We start from the raw sequence: 20375 nt of genomic DNA, 5'->3' as shown, positions 1-20375 counted from the left end.
GCTAATGCAGGAGTCTTGTTGGCAGATCCGCCCATTCATCTATGCGGACGTCTCCTGACAGCTCTGACATCTGCGCCACCACTTTGTGTACTGGAGTCTGACCGGGATCTGGTGGGTTCCTGGAATAAGGCGTGTCAAGCACGGTGGTTTTAGCCAGCTGGTCGTCTCCATCTGGCTGCTGATAAAACAGATGTTTTTAGATGAATTCATTCATTTGCTCACAACCTTTAATTCTGAAGGTTATGTTGATGCAGAAGGGCTCCCTGGCCCACTTCCTTCCTTCTCACATGTCCTCCAGGTTTGAAGCATCAAAATGTGAGTTTATCCATTTTCTTTATTGTGTTTATCGACTTCCCATTAAAATATCAGCGTGTTTTTGTGTAGCAATAAAAAAGCAGGTTTCCAGTTGGATTTCATAAAAACAACTCTGTCTAGTCACCTGGAGCCTTTTACTTTTGTAAAGCAGAGATATAACTCTCCAACAAGATGCTTTTATTTTGTAGGTTTTTCTTGGAAGAACAACAATTTTAAACTCACCAAATCTAAACATTTATCAGAATCTGGCAAACTTGAAGTTGTCTAGTGAGAATTTCTCCCCTCAGAAGATTTTTAAATTATTTTTCCTGCCAGAAAAGTTCATTTGTTTGTTAACTCATAGGCTTCATTACGATTTCAGCAAAGTCCTACTGAGCATTTAAAGATGCGTTTTTGAGCAAATGTTATGATTTATTTGTTAACATGGTCTTTACTACCTCAATTCTTTTTTTTTGTGTGCTGTAAGTTCAGCTCGCTCCTCCCTGACTGTCTCTCTGGGACAAAACTGATCATAAACCCCTTCAGCTGCATCTGCAAATGTAAACTATGGCCTTCCTTAGAAAATTCCTGTTTTTTATGTTAGAATCTAAAAATTTTCAGACTTGAAAATGAAATGATAATTAGCTACCAATGGAACTAAAAGGTTTGGACGCCATTACCGTTGTTAATGGACCACTTATGTGGCAGAAAGGGCTCCTCAAACTGAAGTGGGTGATAAAAACCACTTAGATGAGTCTCATTCATCTAGCTTTGATGCCATTTGGTGATATTTTGTGAAGATTGATGCTCATTTGATTTTTACAACTTCCTGTGATGAGAACAAGCATGTTGATTAAATGTGCAGGCACACAACAACATGATGGAGAACAGATCCCCAGATTGTTCGCTTCAGTTTTATAAAATCTGAATAATCAGGAGAAGAGTTGTTATGATTTGCTTTGGAATTTAAAGGAACCAGCTGAGAAGCCCCGCCCCCTCTTGAAGGTTGACAGTTCAGGTAGACTTCACAATAGAAACTTAACAGTTCAAACGGGTCACAGAAAAATGGACTGAACTGATCTTTAATTACATTACCAATTATCTTAAATGCATTTATATTAGTTCATCTTTGTGTGAAGATGTCACTTTTAGCTGTTTAAATTATTCTTACGCCATTGGTCAAACGATAATGACTCCTAACGATCCGCGGGTCATTAACATGATGACCTCTAATAAGTCTTGGGTCAATAAGATGATGACCCCAATGAGCAGTGGCTCATTAACATGACGACCTTTACTGAGCCACTGGTGGTTATCACAGAAACCCCTACCTAACCATGGGTTGTTACCACGATGATCCATAACAAGGCATGGGTCATTAACATGATGACCCCTAACGAGCCACGGTCATTAACACGATGACCCGTAATGAGCCACGGTCATTAACACGATGACCCCAACGAGCCACGGTCATTAACACGATGACCCCTAATGAGCCACGGTCATTAACTCGATGACCCCAACGAGCCACGGTCATTAACAAGATGACCCCTAATGAGCCACGGGTCATTAACACGATGACTCCTAACGAGCCACAGCTCATTATCACGATGACCCCTAACAAGCCACGGGTCATTAACACGATGACTCCTAACGAGCCACAGCTCATTACCACGATGACCCCTAACGAGCCACGGGTCATTAACACGATGACTCCTAACGAGCCACGGGTCATTAACACGATGACTCCTAACGAGCCACGGGTCATTAACATGATGACCCCTAACGAGCCACGGGTCATTAACACAATCACGATTACCCCAAACGAGCTACGGGTCATTAACATGATGACCTCTAACGAGACACGGGTCATTACCACGATGACCCCTGACGAGCCACAGGTCATTAACACGATGACTCCTAACGAGCCACAGGTCATTATCACGATGACCCCTAACGAGCCACGGGTCATTAACACGATGACTCCTAACGAGCCACGGGTCATTAACATGATGGCCCCTAACGAGCCACGGGTCATTAACACAATCACGATTACCCCAAATGAGCTACGGGTCATTAACATGATGACCTCTAACGAGACACGGGTCATTAACACAATCACGATTACCCCAAACGAGCTACGGGTCATTAACATGATGACCTCTAACGAGACACGGGTCATTAACACGATGACCCCTAACGAGCCACGGGTCATTAACACGATGACTCCTAACGAGCCACAGGTCATAACCACGATGACCCCTAACGAGCCACAGGTCATTAACACGATGACCCCTAACAAGCCACGGATCATTAACACAATCACAATGACCCCTAACGAGCTACAGGTCATTAACACGATCACAATGACCCCAAACGAGCTACAGATCATTAACACAATCACGATGACCCCAAACGAGCCATGATGACCACTAACCAACCACGGGTCATTGACACTATGACCTCTTAAGAGCCACGGATCATTACCACGACGACCCAAAATGAACCACGATGATCCCTAACTAACCACGGGTCCTTAACACGATGAACTCTAACGAGCTACGGGTCATTAACACGATCATGGTGACCTCTTACGAGCCACGATGACCCCTAACCAGCCACGGGTCCTTAACACGATGAACTCTAAGGAGCCACAGGTGGTTACCACAGGACCCCCCAACTAACTGCGGGTCATTAAGATTATGTCCCTTAATGAGCCATGGCTCATTAACACGATGACCCCTAACGACCCACGGGTGGTTACCACAGCAACGCTAATGATTCACCGTACCAACTTGATGATGTCTTCTGATCTTGTCCCTCTTGTCCACTTCTTTCATGACTTTGTTCAAGCTTAGACTGTTACTAATTTAAGTTTTAGTTTTCAAATGTGATTTAAAGAATAAAATGTTACATTTTAAGTTGTTGCTGAATTGAAACTAAAATCTGTTAAAATGTTCCTCATGTTATTTTGAGAACGTTGAACTCTTTTGTTTTTCCCACCTATTCACCAACAATGAATGCATCCAGTCATTATGCTCTTGTGACCTATCATCACATAGTTGCCTTACCTTATTCACTGACATTAAAGCACCCAGATGGAGCAACAGGATTTGTACCTTCATCAGAAAACTGCAGCATCCATTCATTTAAATGTTTGCTGCCCTCTGGTGGAGCATCTACAACAGAAGAGCTTTTTTTACCGTTGCATTATTTTTTTATAATGTAGTTGTGACGTTAGTATTTATTTTTTATATTTGTATCATTGTTTCATAAATCTCTTATTTAATGTGTAGCTGTCCTCGCCTGCCCGGTCTAACTTAAAGCTTATACGGAACAGCTGTCACCATTTACTCTTTCTCTTCGTGTTTCACTGATGGGAAGTAGATGTGGCGCTAATGAATGCGCGCCACCCATGGTCTTCCGTCCTGTCGGAGACTCCAGCTCTGCAGCTGAGACGCTTTTGTCCACGGCGTCTTTGTATTAATTTTTCTGGCACATGGTTGTTTTATTTTTCCTGGACGGCACAATTTGTCAGATTCGTAACGCAGCGACAGCTTTGCTTCTAAATGTTCTTGGATTCTGCAGAAATGTTTCCTCTTTCCATAAAGAAGCTTGCCTGAATGATTTTATGTGCCTTTTCTTGACTGCATCGCCTTTTTTAAAAGGCTCCAGCCTCCCTGGTGGATTTGTGTTGTCGGGTAGATAACTACATGTCAGAAACACCATCTAAAGATGTAACTGGATTTATTTTTAATGCCGGTTTCCTTTATGAAGTCCAGCCGGTGCAGAGGTAGGAAAGTTTGTCACCAAGCTCTAAAGAGGATTTCTGTCTGTGCACAAAGCTTCTGTATATTCATGCATGTTCATTTTAATTATCCTGGGATTTAAGTGCATTTTGCAAACACTTAAGTGGACTAAATCTGCTTGCTCCCATGAGTTTGAATTTTTCTGTGCTCTCCGGCTGTGTTTGCAGGCAGCCAATTATGTGGAAGGTGCACAAAGCAGGTAAATACCCTGTAAAAGCTTTCACTAAGCTCACGCACACACATCCACACACACACACACACACGCATATTGAGTGTGTGGATTCCAGCACCTAAACATCACAAGTTAAGAGCTTCTGTCTCAGTCGGGGAGCCTCAGGCTTCTGTCACAATCCAGCAGAGTAATTCCACAGCGGGCCGAAGTCGGAGCTTTTTTTAGTTTAGCCTAAAAGGACGCGTTAGACTTTTGCTGCAGTCAAATCAGAGACCTTGTGTGTCTAATTATAGCAATAAAATAACTTCAATTCAACAGTGAGAATGCATCTATTTCATACTTTTCAGATGGACATTATGTTCTATCAGGTATGTTTAAAACAATCACAAATTTCCGTCTCACTCACCTGAATAAGACACACTTGGCCACTTTGCCAGGAGTCAGCTCGGTGAATCAGAATTGGAGCTAAACAAAAATCAGATATTTATTAATTTTGGTCAATTAAACCCTGCTGCGGATTCTGTATTCAGACATTAAATGTTTAACCTTCCCACGGCAAACATGGACTGAAACATTTTCAGTGATTCTTTTCAGCGAGAAAGAATTCTTAAGGGCTAAATCTTCCTTCACTTGCGTTGTAGAAGAGGAGACATTTGGAAAACTACGTGTCGAGTTCTCCGTGCGAATTATCCTGGGAGTTAAGCACATTTTGGAAACATCAATATGGACGAAATTGTCTCGGTTCCCCGAAGAGTTCACGTTGGCTGCGCTCTGACTGCAGGCAGCCAAAAGCCTTTTGGTTACTAATGACATAGAAGGAGATTCTTGGTGGAAATGAAGAAACCTTCAGAGACAAACAAGCATAAATACCAACCTAAAACAATCAGCCCCAGGAGGCCAGACCATCGGTCCCTGAATTGGTTTTTGCTGCAGATGAATTGACTTGTTTCACAACTAACAACGTTGGGTAAAATAACCAGTGGTGCTAAATGACTGAGAATGTGTTTAACATCCATGTTTTTATTCCCAATAAACACAGAACTGAAACGGATGGATACAAGCAATACGACTAGAAGATGGAAAAGCTAGAATGTTTGTGTGAAAGGACTTTTTTTTTTCAAACCTCTTTTCCCGAAACTGTTTTTGTCTCCAATGGCTGCATGTCGGAGCAGTTGTTGCCTCACGGCCACGCGGTTGCAGGTTTAAAGCTAGGCTGTGGCCTTTCTGCATGCATGTTCTCAATCCTAAAGTCTAGCCAGGAGGACCGTCTTCTAAATCTGATCAAACTGATTGATCGCCCTTTCTGATTGTTTTGATTATCTGGAACACGAATTGTCTGGATAGGACCGAAACATCCTCCCAGAGGAACTCCATCAGCCATCTAGCATCTTCTCCAGCAAGGTGGAGCATCGTCAGAGGACCAAAATCAGATCGGATCGGAAACGGAACATAAACGTGGAGAACTTGTGGTCAATTCTCAATGAATGATAATGGATGAGCTCCATTAGTCCGGTAGGTCTAGAAGGTCCTAACATATGGGCCATTCCCATCTGTACCGGGTCAGCCCGGGCCGGGTAGCGTAGGTTGTTTACATATCTGGGTGGCCTGGTATTTTTCCGGGCCAACCAAGGCTCATTCTCAGCCCTCTTCTCGAGGGGGTCTGCTTCAGGCCGACCAGGGCCAACACACCCACTGCTGACAGCAAATTCACACCTTCCATTAGAGCAAGCCTCTGATTGGTGGGTAGAACCAGCCCACATGGGCTTAAGGCAAGGATGTGTGGAATCAACCGGGCCAGGCTGGGGCCGACTGGGGCTACCCGGCCCGCGCCGACCCGGTACAGATGGGAATGGCCCATTAGTTTTCAATATTAACCTTTGAAACTGACGAAATGCTGAAAGCTCTGTAACCATGGAAACATCTGTCAGAAACATCTAAAAAACTTTTAGTCACGACTGTTCTTGGTCAGATCCGAACATGTATGTAAAACCATTACAAGCAGAATTATAATTAGGTTCTTCATCGGGCCAATATGGGTTTAGATTTGTGTGAAGAAACTTCCTTTTTCAGACCTCTAAAGCACAAACGTCAGAAAACTAAATCCGCCTTCATGCGGCTCTTTGGATATATTTGCTCCGGAGCCTGTAAACTCACCGGACCACTGATATTCCTGAGCCAGCATTGTCCGTTCCCAGCCTGGTGCCAGAAGCTGCCAGAAGGAGTTGATGAAAAGGACTCTCAGTCCAATGTCACCTTGGCCGTCACGCTGACTTGAATTTGTTTGGAGCTGGAGTGAATTCTCCAGAGCGACAGTGGAGATTGCTAATCCGTCAGACTGATTTGGTGACAGGCAAAAGTGCTAATCCCCTCGTGTTATTCAGTTCCAGCGAAGACCGCCTAATCCCTCGCTGAGGGTCGGACGTAAAGAGGAACGACTTTAACTAAACATCTCTCCAGGAAAAAAATATCAGAGGGTTCTGGGAGCAAGCTTCCAGAAACACAGCCAATATTTACTGTTGATATGTGTGCTTGCCTCTAAATGCTTCCTGATTCTCAGCCAGACTCAGATTCATGTGACAGCAGAAGGAAAATGTTAATAGAAGCATAAATGATAGCCAGAAAAATGTTTTAATCAGCTGAAGAAAAGCTTAAAACCACTGGCTGGTTTTCAGTCCAGGTTGTCTCTTCCTAACTCTGCAGCTTATGTTTCAGCCCGAACTCAATCTGGTCTGCAGCCGGCGAGAACGCGGTGCAGCTTTGGCACTAAACGTCCACATGAGTTCAAACATCTGTCTGATGAACCAGCTGCTCTGGAGATCCACCCAGCACTCCAGTTCATCGCGTTCCTCCGGTTAATGATGGCTAACGAGGAAAAATCACTTCCTAAATTTGTGAGGCTGAACTCTGAATAGATGTCAGGCTCCTCGCTGACACACTTCCTAAGAGGGGGAGACTTTCCAAGGAACCAGAGGAGAAGGTATCACGAAAATGTGAGAAACCACAAAACTTTTAACGCCGGTAGATTTGTAATTTAGTTTAATTCGTGCAAATGTAGGTTGTGTCTAACAGGAAGTGCAGTTTCCTTACAAAAGGTTTAGTTGGACTTGTCCATTTCCTTTTTTATGCATATTAGCTCATTCATGCATTAGTTGGCTCTCTGCCTTTCTCTCGCCGAGATGAATCATTCTGTTGACTGAATTAGACGCTTGAATCTGGGAATGAAAAGTCCCAAAGATCTGCTGAAAAAGAGCATAAAAATACAAAACGTCAGGTCATAACAATGGGCTCTTATTTTGTGCGATGACCTACTTTACATTATTTTGCAGGTAAGTGAATTTATTTCTATCGGGGCTCACGAGGTTTCATCTGAAGTTTAGATCTGAGGCTCTAGTCTTTACAGAATTTGATTAATATTAAAACCAGACGAACTTCCGAACCCCGCCATTGATTTCAAATGTTTGGATTCTGTTCTGCTTTAAACGTCTCGTGTTTCTGGATGTCGGATGTTTCTGCAGCGGACCTCTTCGCCTCAGCTCTCACTAACCTGTAACATACCTAATAACGGTCACTGCTCCATGATATCTATTTAAAGAATCATCCTTTTTGTCTTTTATGTCTTAAAATAAATGAGATGTCTCGTTTGGACGACGCTTCTCGCTGTTTGACGTGATTGCACCTTTAATTTCCTCTGAAATCCCAACTCGCTTCTGTTGCATTTTTAAGATCAAGCATGGACTCGGATCAATATTTAGGATCGATGCGGGTACCAAACAATTGCAGCTAGCTCCTATAAGGAGAGTACAAACATCTCCCATGAGTTTTGTGGACAGCAGGAGAACAACAAGAGGCAATATTACACGTGCCGGCTCTTTCTCCCCTTTTATTTCTGGAGATGGATTAGCCAACGTTAACAGCTGACCTTTTTAGAGGAACGTCTGTGTTCCGGTGGTTTGGCATCATCTCAAACGGATGCTTTGTGTGAAAATGTTCCCCGAACCACCGCGGCTGTGCGTGTTGGATGTTTGGGTGGTTTTATTATGGATGTTGGGCCTTCACACAAGCTTAGCTGAAGATAATCCCAAACCCGGCCTCAGATGGCTTCTGTGCAGACCGCTGAAACTCGGAGCTAAATAATAATAAAAAGATTGGATCCAAATGACACACAAGTTGTTTGTGGGAATGTGATTATGAAAATGGGGGCAGGAACAAAGTGGAGTAATATGCTCGGGCAAATTTGATTTTGGTGAATGAGGAAGAGCCCAACGAATCAGTTGTGGTTTACTTATACCATGAAAAATGGATGAGTTCCTCCTCCCGAGACTAAAATTAGAAAGTAACTGAATATGGTGAGTGTCCTTCAGGTAACACTGATGTATAAACAACAGACAGAGAAGGTGAGAAAACTTTGCCTCTGAAAAACTCCTGGTGAAATACGGAGGAGAGCAAAGCGTGGAGAATCAGAACAATAACAAGCACAAGCATTTACAAATGGCAGAACAAGGGTAAAACACACAGGAACAACAATGTCCATGTCTCCTTCGTGTGACCGATCCACTTTTTTCAGAAATGCTGTTTGAATGCTGAAAAGGCTGAAGCTGTTTTTTTCTATGACATGAAGTTTAAACAAAATAAATCGTTCAAACCTTCATGACTGAAATACCTAAAGAATATGAAGTTTAAAGTTTTGAACAAAGTTCTGAACTAGAAGAACCAGAAGGCTGCAGGTTCAAATCCCAGCTGCAGCTTTTCTGTGGGGAGCTACTCTTCCTTTCCTCCAGGCGTAATAACGTAATAGCGGATAGCGCAGATTCAAACATTAAAACGGAAGTTTGGAATTGTTTTATAAACACTTTTCAGTCCTGTAGGGATTGGAAAGTATGTAAATCTCTTCTGACCTGTTTAATGAGCCGCCCTTTGCTTTTATCTGCTGACATTTAATGTTAAATGGCCTAAATGCCACAAAGTGCTCCAAATTTTTATTGGAGGAAATTATCAAGCACTGTGAAAGTCAAACTTCTCCACAGCAGAAAAAGTCCGGGAAGTAATGAAAACGTGAACATTTTGCGGCATGTTAGCATGACTGGTTAGCGACACAATGCTATGGTAACGGGAGACCTTTTGCCTCCCTGGTGACAAATAAATAATAGCCTCTGTGGGATATTTTTGAAAACAGTGTGGAGGTTTTGGTCAGAGAAAACCTCTTTGCTTAGTAATTGCAGGAAGACTGATGTACATTATACCAGTGGTCTGCAACCTTTGGCTCTGGGGCCACTATTGGGTCTTTGGACCTTTTTCTTCTCTTAATTAAGTATTATTTTTAAATATAGATATAATTTAAAAAAAATACAAGCAGAGATGCAGTAACCAGATTTGACCACAAGATGTAATTTTTTTTACTTTGTTCCTACATTTTGCACCTTTAATAGAAACAACATGATGTTTTTTATGTCTAAATTTATTTTTAGATGTCCTAATGCATTTAATGTGAATATGAGCTGTTGAACAAGTGTAGGCAAAAGCATCATAGCCCACCTCTCACCTTGTGGCGATGGCCGATAAAAAGATGCCGCCGTGCTTCGTCTCCTCCACCCTTTCCATGTCTTCAGGGTCTGTGAGTGAAACACAAAGAGAGACACCAGAAGGAGGAGAGCTGACTCGCTGTGTCAGATATGGATCGAGACATCAAACAAAGAGATGCTCTTCAAAAGAATCAAAGCTACATCATTTTCAAGGCTCTGCTCTGGAGCAAGATCTGAACAGGAATTTCAATTCAAGGATGAGATTGACAGAATATCTGTCATTGAGCTGCACTTTTATTGGAAAAGGCACCAAATTCTCTTCGTTTTCTGATGTTGTGTTTTGTGACGTGAGCCTAACAAAGTTGGTGGTTTGGCGACACTTCAGCAGATCTGATTTGCTGCCACGGCAGACAGCTGAGCTGTAATTAGTAGACAGAGGCAGGGAGGTGGACGGACAATAAGGCGGGGAGACGTGCATGAGACAGGTGGACAGACAGCTGAAGGACGGCTTTAAACATCCAGCTCAGAGACCAAAACTTCACCAAGATTAAAACAAATGAATGAAAATTTTATTTTACTGGCTTGCATCCTCTCCTTTTTTTTCCATTAATTTGATTGGCACGATGTACGGAGCGGATGGGAGTCAGGGTTTGTGGTTGCCATGGCAACGACCAGCTCTTTGTTAAAGGCTACACTCCTGGCATCTGATGTGCCTGCGCTGCGATCGATAACCCCCCCCCCCCCCCCCCCACCCCCCCACCCCCCCCCCCCCCCCCCAGCCTGCGGGGACTGATGAACGGAGCGGGGTTTTCGCCAGGCTAGGCGGCAGAACCGGTGGGAGAGAAGGAGTCAGGTGGAGGATGTGTGAAGGAGAAGATGCCAAGATTAGAGCAAAGTGATGGGAGGAGGAGATGCGAGCCTCTAGGAAGAGGGGAGGATGCCTCACGCTGGTTGTTTTGTGAATGTGGCTCACCTCGCTGTCAGAAGGTATGTCTGCGTCAGGAAACAGAGCTTTCCTAAATCTCTCCTTTAGCTCATCCATATTCCTGCAGCTCTCAGATGTTTCTTTGCACACCTAATTGGTGAAGGTAGTGAGCAGCTTCTGCGGGTAATGAGGCAATTATGTCCCAGCTCTCTTTCTACACAGCCATCTGTCGATTCAACAACCTGTGGCTGCTGGAAGGAGGTCTCATGTTCAGGTCCATGTCTTTCTGCACTACGGAGAAGGCTCGGCTTGTTTTACAACTCAGCTTTACCCGCTGCGAGCCGCGTCTCCATAGGGACCCGAACAACGTGCACAACAAGTATTGAGAAGGGGAAATCAACAAATAGTTGCAAGCCTTTCAGCTCGTTTTGTGCTCCTAAAGCATCGTTAAAACTGTCATGCGCTGCAGAAAACGGCCGTCCTGCTTCACCCTGACGAGGAACTCAGATGAATCTAGGATCAAACAAAACTTTGAACAACACTCTTTATAAAACCAAAGCTGTCTCTGCTTTTCACGTCTGAGAATTGAGATCATTTTATTTTAAATTTTTAGCTCCTAAAACATTTTCAAATAATGTCACAGTTTCCAAACATGAATGAGGCGGAGCCATGTTTGTGTTTGCTAAGGCAAATTAGCCGAGATGGTCACGGAGATGTTGGACCAGTTCCTGTCTGGTGCATGATGGGATGTTTTCCTAACAGCTCACCAACCATGTTTGTCTTCTGTTGCAACTGGCTAAGACTAGTCTGGACTTCTTGATTTTGACCCAAAGTTGTCGCTCATCTGAAAACAAGTCGTGAACAAGTCGGGGCTTCGTGGCAGTGCAGTTGTTAGCACTGTTGCCTCAGAGCGAGAAGGTCAATGCTTCAATTAATGGCTATGTGGCATTAGCTGTTTGCAAATTCAGGGGCCGCATCCTTTGGAGGACCCGGCCCATCTGGTGGATTTAGGCCGACATTCACCACAAAGAGCAGAAGTGAGTGACTGACATTGGTCAGTCTAGCTATCAGATGTGTTCCTGCCCATTCCTCTGTGGCTGTACTGTCGCCTAGCAACCATGGCAGCACTAATCAGAAGCCAGGAGGAATGGAGCTAGACGTTTTGCAGAGCTTTTTTATTACTTATTCTCGTGGATCTCCGCCAGCTTTATCGCCATGCGAGCTGTCCAGGACGTCCCCGCCTCTCTCCTGAAGACAGCAGCTCCCGCGACGCTATGGATTACGAGATTAAAGATGATGAGTGATAGAATAACCTATTTTTTTAATCTCAACACCTAAAACTGACTGAGTTTTGGTCGCGTTTGTGTTTGTTGAGCTCGGTTACGATTGGCTGTGGTGGGCATGTTGAATTGGTTTTTGTCCAGGAGCTAATCAGACGTGCACGTCCATTTATTACATCCTGGGAGTTTCATTAAAATCCAATCCAGGGCTTCATGAGATGTTTTTGTAACAAAAGCCTTCTGGCCGTGGGTGATAAAAATATCTATAAATAGACTGTGTGTGTTTACTGTAGAGAGAAACAATGAACCAATGAGAGGACGGAGTGTGCTCATTCCTTCAGCTGTGGTGCTATATCTTTATTTCTAATCATCCAGAAAGGGTGAGTTTTAAAAACTCTGTGGGTTTAAGAATAATTAAATTTGGTTTGTGTTTTATTTTTAACACTTCCCACATTCCCCATCCTACCCCAGGCAACAGAGACCAACGCTCACTATGCAAAACTCACACATAACCTGCACCAACAGATCCACACGGCTGCAGTCTGACAAGGGTTACTTCTCTCCGTGGGTTTGAAACAGCTTATAAAACATCTCCACTTAGCCTGCAACCTTTTGTTCTAACGCAGCGATGAACGTTCACACTTTTCTGCAGCTGATATTTCCATTTCTCCCAATGTCTCACCCCGCTGTGACATTAATTCCATTATATCCACTAGGCTGAGGAAAGCGACGGCTCATTAAGAGGAGAAAAGACTTGGCAGTTTAGGGAGACATAAAGTGTTGGAGGTTGTAAAAGTACGAAGGTGTGATCTGTGCTGACGGCCTGAGTTAAGTGGCTTTTACCTGAGTTCTTCTGTGTTGTGTCTTACAGGGCTTTGTTCGTGACGATGCTTTGCGTAGGAAAGAAGTTGTGGCATGACAGAGGGCATCGTGGGTAAAAGAGACATGCGACAGCCAGTCCCGCACCACTGCCACCTCTTCCTGGGCGGGGCCTTGCTGCTTCTCCTCGCCCACTCGGCTCTGAGCTGCCCCGCCCGTTGCGAGTGCTCTCCCCAGACCAAGTCGGTGACCTGCTACCGGAAGCGCTTACCCAGCATTCCCGAGGGCGTCCCCATCGAGACGCGGGTCCTGGACCTGAGCAAGAACAAGCTACGCATCGTTACGCCAGACAACTTCTCCTCATTCCTGCAGCTGGAGGACCTGGACCTCAGTGACAACCAGATCAGCGTGGTAGAGCCCGGCTCATTCCGCTCCCAGCTGGCCCTCCGCTCTCTTAACTTTCGGAGCAACGTGATCCAGCTGGTCCCTGAAGGGGTGCTGTCCGGCCTGACAAACCTCACCCACATCGATCTCAGTCACAACCGGCTTGTCGTCCTTCTCGATCACGCATTCCAAGACTTGCGCAGGTTGACGTCTCTGGATGTTGGAGATAATGAGCTGGTCTTCATCTCTCAGCGGGCGTTTACTGGACTTCTTGGACTTCAGAGTCTGACTCTAGAACGCTCCAACCTGACGGTGATTCCCACTGATGCTCTGGCACATCTTCACAATCTGGCTGAGCTACGCATGCGCCACCTGAGCATCAGTTTCCTGAAGCCTTTCTCCTTTAAGAGGCTGACCCGTCTTCGTCACCTGGAGATCGACTTCTGGCCGTGGCTGGAGACTCTGCCTCCCCTTTCTCTGCATGGACTAAACCTCACCACGTTGTTCATAACCAACACCAACCTCTCTGCCTTTCCTGGCGCAGCACTGCGCAGGCAGCCCAACCTCACGCACCTTAACCTGTCCTACTGCCACATCCAGCACATCCACCAAGGAGAGCTGGACCAGCTCCATCATCTGGTGGAGCTTCGACTCCAAGGGGCTAAGCTGCTTTCCATAGAGCCTTTGGCTTTTGTGGGCCTTAAATCTCTTCGGCTCCTGGACGTGTCGCAGAACCACCTGGACACTCTCCAGAGGGGAGTTTTCTCCTCAGCAGACAGCCTCCAGAGGCTCTGTCTGGGTGGAAACCCGTTAGTCTGTGACTGCAGATTACTGTGGCTCCTCAACAGCCACAAGCCTCCCTCACTGCAGATCCTGGACATCCAGCCTGAGTGCACTGCACCTGAGCACCTCCGGGGTAGAGCTCTGCGTGAACTAAAAGAGCCTCTGGTCTCCAGGTACATGACCTGCACTAAGCCACGGATCGGACCCAACGCGACCCTGATGGCCGACGAGGGTCAGCCTGCCCGTCTGAGCTGCAGGGCAGAAGGAGCACCGCGCCCCTCCGTGGTCTGGATCACACCTCACAGGCGCTACGTCACAACCAAAAGCAGCGGCAGGGTGGGGGTCCAGGCAGACGGCTCCCTGGAGATCAAAGAAGCCGAGCTGCATGACAGCGGGGTGTACTTGTGCATCGCCAGCAACCCTGCTGGGAACGCTACCCTGTCGGCATCTTTGACCGTGAAAAGCCTTGGAACCGGGGACAGATTTAGCTACAGCAACAGGAGCTCAAACTACCTGATGGACTCTAACAGCACGTGGGGGAATGGAACTGTTCTGTACAACATTACTGTCCCCATCGACCTAAAGACCATCATCATCTCCACGGCTATGGGCTGCCTGTCCTTCCTGGGTGTGGTCGTGTTCTGCTTCCTGCTCCTGTTTGCATGGAGTCGGGGAAAAGGGCGTCACAAGAACAACTTTGACATTGAGTACGTCCCCCGGAAGTCCAACGGTGCCGCCAACGATGCGGCGGAGACCAGCGGCCCCCGGCGGGTCAACATGAAAATGATCTGAAACCGACTCGAGGCAGCAACACATATCAGCCGCAAAACGACATTCTGTGGATTTGTGACCAACGAAAGTGACGTGTTCCTGTGGTGGGTGTCGGTTTGACGGTGATCTCGTGACAAAGTGGACGTGTGAATAAAAAAGTGACCTATGAAACGTGTTTATATGACATCATGTCCTCATACAGATAATAAAACTATAACCAACATATCAGAACAGGGCTGAGCCAGAGCTGTTTCAGCAGATCAGGACTAAACCGTCCCAAACCCATTTGGCTGCAGAGTGGAAGGCGTGAGTGCTGTGTCCACCGGTGAATGTGACGCGTGCGACGCGTGTTTTTTGTGCATGTGCACGCATTTCCTTTCTCGTGGGATGAAACGATTAACGTCGGGGTTTGAAGCCTTTTTGAGGCTTTTATTTTGTTGTGTTTTTGTTATTGTAACCACGGTAACGTCCCTGTTGATTAAAGCAGAGGATTATCTATGTTTGTATGCAAAACCATAATTAATCACTCCTAAAGAAATGCTGCATACATGTTGAAAACGTTCCCCTATTTGACGTGAGCGTTGGACGGGGCTTTTTTATAAATGGACGTAGTTAGAATCAGATCCGTTTTGTCTGTTTCAGCCTGGTTTTCCTGAGCAGCAGCCGTCGCCACAGGACGAGGACGTTAAACCCGTTTTATAACATTATAAATCATCGGCAGATTTTCCTGCCGGACAAATCCCCCGATATGATATAAAAGAGTCTGTGTCCAGACACAAAGGCGAAGATTTACTGGCCGGCGTCCGTTTTGAACAAGACAAAGTTGAGCCTTACAGATTTATGTGCTGAACCCAAGCCCCCCCCCCCCCCCCATTGTTGTTTGATCGAACCATTTAAAGTTAGCGTGTCCGGGTATTTCTCCAGGGACTAACAAGGAGCTTCTGGCTGTTTCACAGGAGGCTGTTTTGGAATTTGTACTTGATTCTTGTTTTGTTTTATTTATGTTTTAAATGTTTTGAGGGGAAAAAAATGAAACCGTAAAACAATTAAGGGCAAGTCTTTGTAATGCAGGGATGTGGGTATTAATTTGTGTGATCCTGTTGTGATAAAATGTTCAAGGTTGTAAAGTCGTTTTCATACGTATGACAAATTTATGGGTATATTTTCAAAAAGGAAATAAATCTTAATCATACCCCAAACAGCAGAGGTCTGATTCTCATGGTAACCACTTCTTTCTAGTCATTTGGTTTCCTCCCTGCAGGTGCAGAAATGTGTTGATGAATAAAAATCCTTGGTTGATCTTTTATTCAGCGATCAAAATAAATATCCCTGCAGAAAATTCAGTGTGCAAACCACACATTCATCATCTAATGTTTAGTTATTGTGTAAGAAAAATGTTTGTTTCTGTTATTTTCTGCAAGCCTAGAAGTTGCTGTAGAAGTTTCGTTATTTACGATCTGACACAAAAAGCCAGATTCGTCGATTAAAACCGACATGTCACTGGCCGGTGAGGAAAACAAAATTCAAGCTTAAAAGTTTTTGTATTTTTATATTTTTGGAAACTTCTGGAAACATTTTAGGTGAGTCTCGTTCAGCTAGGGTGTAGGACAACTTTTACAGGAAGTGGAGACCAAAAGGAAATCACTGACTGTGCGAGACGATTGTGTTTGGTCCAGATCTGCAAACAGTGAATCTGAGCAGCATTTTCCTCTTTGCCAGGATCAGAAAACATCAAATCTGGGTCACGTAGAGGATGAGACATCAGAACTGGGACACTTTGAGCTGCTGCATAGATGATGCCCAAATACCCTGAAAGGAAACAAAATCTATCACCTAAACCAAGATGATGTCATCCATGGCCAGTTACTAAAACAGAGTTTGTAGCAGTTAACAGCCTCTGTGTCAGCTCCAGTCAGCTCTTAATGAATGAGAACACTCTGAGTGTGTGTGTGTGTGTGTGTGTGTGTGTGTGTGGGGGGGGGGGGGGGGGGGTCACCTTCATTGTGAATGAATGAAGTCAAACATCATAAGGGGCCTCATGAAGAAACTGTCTCTGCATCAAAGCGCTGGAATCAAAGCCGACCCGAGCCTTTGAGGCTTCTGTGACTCGTCGCCTGTTGGAGGAGTTCTGAGACACGTAGAACGAAGCTTTTCAAGGATGAACGAGTCGTTTTAGAGAGTGACCTTTGACCTACGAGTTAAAGGACACTAATGGGGGAAACAGCAGCCGATACATAAACTGAACCATTATAAAGAAATCAGTAAGATTTTATTTCTGGTTTAAAATCTAAATTCCTACATTTAAAAATGTAGAAAATTTTTAATTCAAAGGTGAAAGAGTTTAATTTAAAAAACATGGAAGGGATTAAATGTCACTACATTTTCATTCAGTTTGAGTATTTAACAAAGACATTTAGATTGCGGTCCTATTTTCCTTAGTTTTCCTCTTAGACCAGAGACAGAGACACTTTTGTATTTTCTTAATCAGAAACCAGATAAAACATAATTAGTTTGTCCTCGAGCTCAAACTGAAATCCTTTTCCCAGGAAGTGTCAATGCTTAACAAATCCTCAGAAAATCCTTCTCCAGGGAACCAAAAATCCCTTCTCCAGCGAATGTCAATGCTTTAAAAACACTTGGAAATTCTTTCTTCAGAAAGTGACAACCTTTGAAACATTTAATTTAACTAATCTAAGGTTTGAGTAAACAGGAAAAGCTTGATAAATCTGCCATAAAAACTGAAACTTTAAACTAAGATCTTCTCATGGCTCCGAATCTCGTGATGAATGACAATTCGACTCTTCGAACATGACAGTTTAGCTCAGCATGGGAAAAGCTGACTGACTTCTAGCCTTTTCTTAGTTTTAGCTCGCTAATGGACGTAATTTTCACTTTAGAAGTGGGGGGGACACGGTGGGGTGGGGTATATCTTTACAGTATGCTCTAATGGGAAACAGACTTCAACACAAACGGTTGTTTTCCACTTGGTCCAAGAGCTCAACCAGTGTCAATTTAATATAGCGTAATATTGTTTTTAGATGGTAAAAAATGCAGGGGTCAAAACTTGACTTTGGAAAAAGTAGGGGGGGACATGTCCCCCCTGTTCCCCCCCAAAATTACGTCCATGGCCAAAGCTGATTAGCTTTGGCAACCATTTTTGAACGAGATGGCCTCCAAAAGTGAAGGGGTTGTAGATGTTTGCTGGTGGTTTATTCCATTAGCCATGAGCTCAGGTTGCCATGGCGATGATCTAAATTAGACTAAAAAATTTATTAACCTTCATGTGGAACTTTACTCATTTTCTAAAACTATGAATTGGTTTAATTAATTGAAAGCACTGAATAAAAAACAATAAATAGAAGTTCAGTCAAATCGCTTTTGGCTTTATTTTCTTTGAATTCAAAAATAAAATAGAAAATAAAGACAAATAAACTTATTTCTCACCATGTCTACAGCAACAAATCAGCATGGATTTTAAAAAAAAGCACCTCGGAGATGAGTTTTCTGCAGCCGCTCGTCTCACCGACGGCGCCAAGGCAAAGCGAAAATGTCAGCGACTGATGGAGGTGGCGGGTGAGATCGCAGGTTTGTGCCCTTTGACCCCGCCTGTAAAAGGTTAACCAGGTTTGGATGCTGCTGAAGTTTTAATGTGACAATGTGAAACTGAACAGTTAAAAAGCAAAGTTTCTGGTTTCTCATCTGTAAATGAAGGTCTGACCGCGTTTTATTCATGGAGTTCATGTTAAGGTTTTGAGCTGAGCTGAGTAAAACCGATGGAGTCCCTGAGTTATAATGTTGTTTACAGCTACCGAAGCTGCATCCTGGCATCAGTCACAGTAGGAAACATCTGAAGCGTCCATATATCTGTGCAGCAGGAGATAACCGAAGCCTTTCACTAGAGTCTCCGTAGCTTTAGGAAGAAGAAACAACGCAGGCGTCTTCAGACAAATGAAATGTTGAAATTATCACAATAAATCACAACCTGGAGCCTCCAGCTAGTCAGATCTATGAATGTCAGAGATATTTATCCTCAGACACGTCCGTTACAACTCTCTTCTGTCAAAGCTGCAGGGAGGAGTTCTGGACTAGGTTTGGACTGTCTCTCCATCCATTTGTCTACTTTCAGCTACTTGTCCAAGGTCATGGAGGTCCAGGAAGGAAACCTAGACCTCCCTCTCCTCAGCGATGCTCTCCAGCTTCTCCTGGAGGGTCTCAAGGTGTTTCCAGAACAAAAAGGATACATAATCCCTCAAGAGAGTTCTGGGTCCGACCCACGGTCTCCTGCCTGGATTCATCTTGTCGGTCCGTCTCTGCATCGTCACTCAAGAGCAAGACACCACGGGTGGAGCTGAAAACTGCCAACTCAAGCTTGAAAAAGCAGAATTCCATCTCACAAGTGGCCAAATACAGCTGTTAGGAAGTGAGATGGGATTAAAGTGTGTCCTTTACCTGCAGGAAGAGCAGTTCCTTCATATTTAAACTTCAGGTATTAAACTTTCATCCCAGATGCAGCGCCGGATCATCCCTGCTCCATTCTGGCTGGTATTAATTGCTTTCACCCCACGGATCAGCTGTCACTCATCCCGTCTAATTAGTTCTCCTGACCCTTTAGCGTGAGCGTGACCCATCGTGCGCTGATTTCTGCCTCACCATCCTGACCGCTGGCTCGCGCTCAACCAGCCCTTCCTGCAGGATTGGTGCTTATCGGACCGGTCCGTGCAATCAGAGCAGAATTGCTGAAAACACGCAATAAGTCCCATTTTCCTGTTTGAACACAATCAGTCGGAGTGGCTGGGATGAACCAGCCTGCCACTGGCACGCCCTCCAGATTACACCAGATTAATTGGTGACTGGGCGACAAGAAAAGACAATTGTGTTTTGAGAGAACGAATTTGAGTTGAACAATGGGCCCATTTAAAGCTGACCGGGAGGCTTGTTGTAAGGAGAATTAATGTTTGAATTAATCAGCACCTAGCTTCGCTTTTCTTCCTCTGTGATTTAGTATCTGCAGGAGAAAACAGGACTTGGGAGTCATAACTCCCAAATTAATCATTTATAATCTTTCATCTGACTTGCTGTGAAACGGCAGCACAACAGTGGAAAATGGATTAACATGGCTGCTGATAAGACACGTTAGCATGTGCCGGCGTCTTTCCCGCTGTCCTTTATCTCCCAAACAGAGTTACAGTTTCACTGAAGTCCCGCTGAGCCTCTGAGCTAGCTCAGACACTCAGCTGCCTGCAGGGATGTCTGTTCACACCGAGCTGCAAGTGAGGCCCAGAGGACATCTCATCTGCAACTCTCCACGGCCTGCACACAGATCACAGCGCGTGCCTGCAGACACACCGCTGCATCTTCTCCAGCAGCAGGGAGGAGGTCCTCATGAGCGCCCAGTCTCATAAAAATACCAAAAGAAAACTGCTAAACGATGCTGAACCCTAATTCAAACCCCCGGGGTTCACTGCTGATGCAATGCGATGCTTCCTTTGTGTTATTACGTTCATTTTTCATGTTGTAGCCACGAGGAGTGGAGCTGGGATTGGACCAGAAAGAGCTACGATGACGCCAGTCAAACCAACGCGTTCCTGCACAAAAACACATTCAGAAGAAAGGAAAGAG

At 44.7% G+C, this 20375-nt stretch overlaps 1 protein-coding gene and 1 long non-coding RNA gene across 5 annotated transcripts in view; one reads left to right on the top strand and one right to left on the bottom strand.

Moving 5' to 3' along the window:
- The window catches only part of lingo2b (leucine rich repeat and Ig domain containing 2b), a 30067-nt gene extending 14112 nt beyond the window's left edge, over positions 1–15955 (top strand). Inside the window, exons 1-2 of one of the 4 annotated variants that reach the window (XM_015970493.3) lie at positions 10579–10781; positions 12871–15955. In XM_015970493.3, the coding sequence (XP_015825979.3) occupies positions 12915–14777 (1863 nt within the window). In that variant the 5' untranslated portion in view covers positions 10579–10781; positions 12871–12914 and the 3' untranslated portion in view covers positions 14778–15955. Of the gene's footprint in view, positions 1–10578; positions 10782–11352; positions 11757–11802; positions 12380–12870 lie in introns of those variants that run through there. The other 3 variants (XM_054741457.2, XM_054741458.2, XM_015970492.3) reach the window with 3 other exon arrangements.
- Positions 15956–18123: 2168 nt separating this feature from the next.
- LOC129163622 (uncharacterized) lies at positions 18124–19583 on the bottom strand. Its single transcript, XR_008563403.2, has 2 exons — positions 19206–19583; positions 18124–19124 (listed from the first exon to the last, which is right to left on the bottom strand). It is a non-coding gene; the product is annotated as an uncharacterized lncRNA (long non-coding RNA).
- Positions 19584–20375: the final 792 nt, after the last annotated feature.

Source organism: Nothobranchius furzeri, chromosome 18 (assembly GCF_043380555.1).
Source record: "Nothobranchius furzeri strain GRZ-AD chromosome 18, NfurGRZ-RIMD1, whole genome shotgun sequence".
NCBI classification, from domain to species: Eukaryota; Metazoa; Chordata; class Actinopteri; order Cyprinodontiformes; family Nothobranchiidae; genus Nothobranchius; species Nothobranchius furzeri.
Note: the sequence above shows the minus strand (reverse complement) of the source record. Positions and strands in the feature narration are given on the sequence as shown.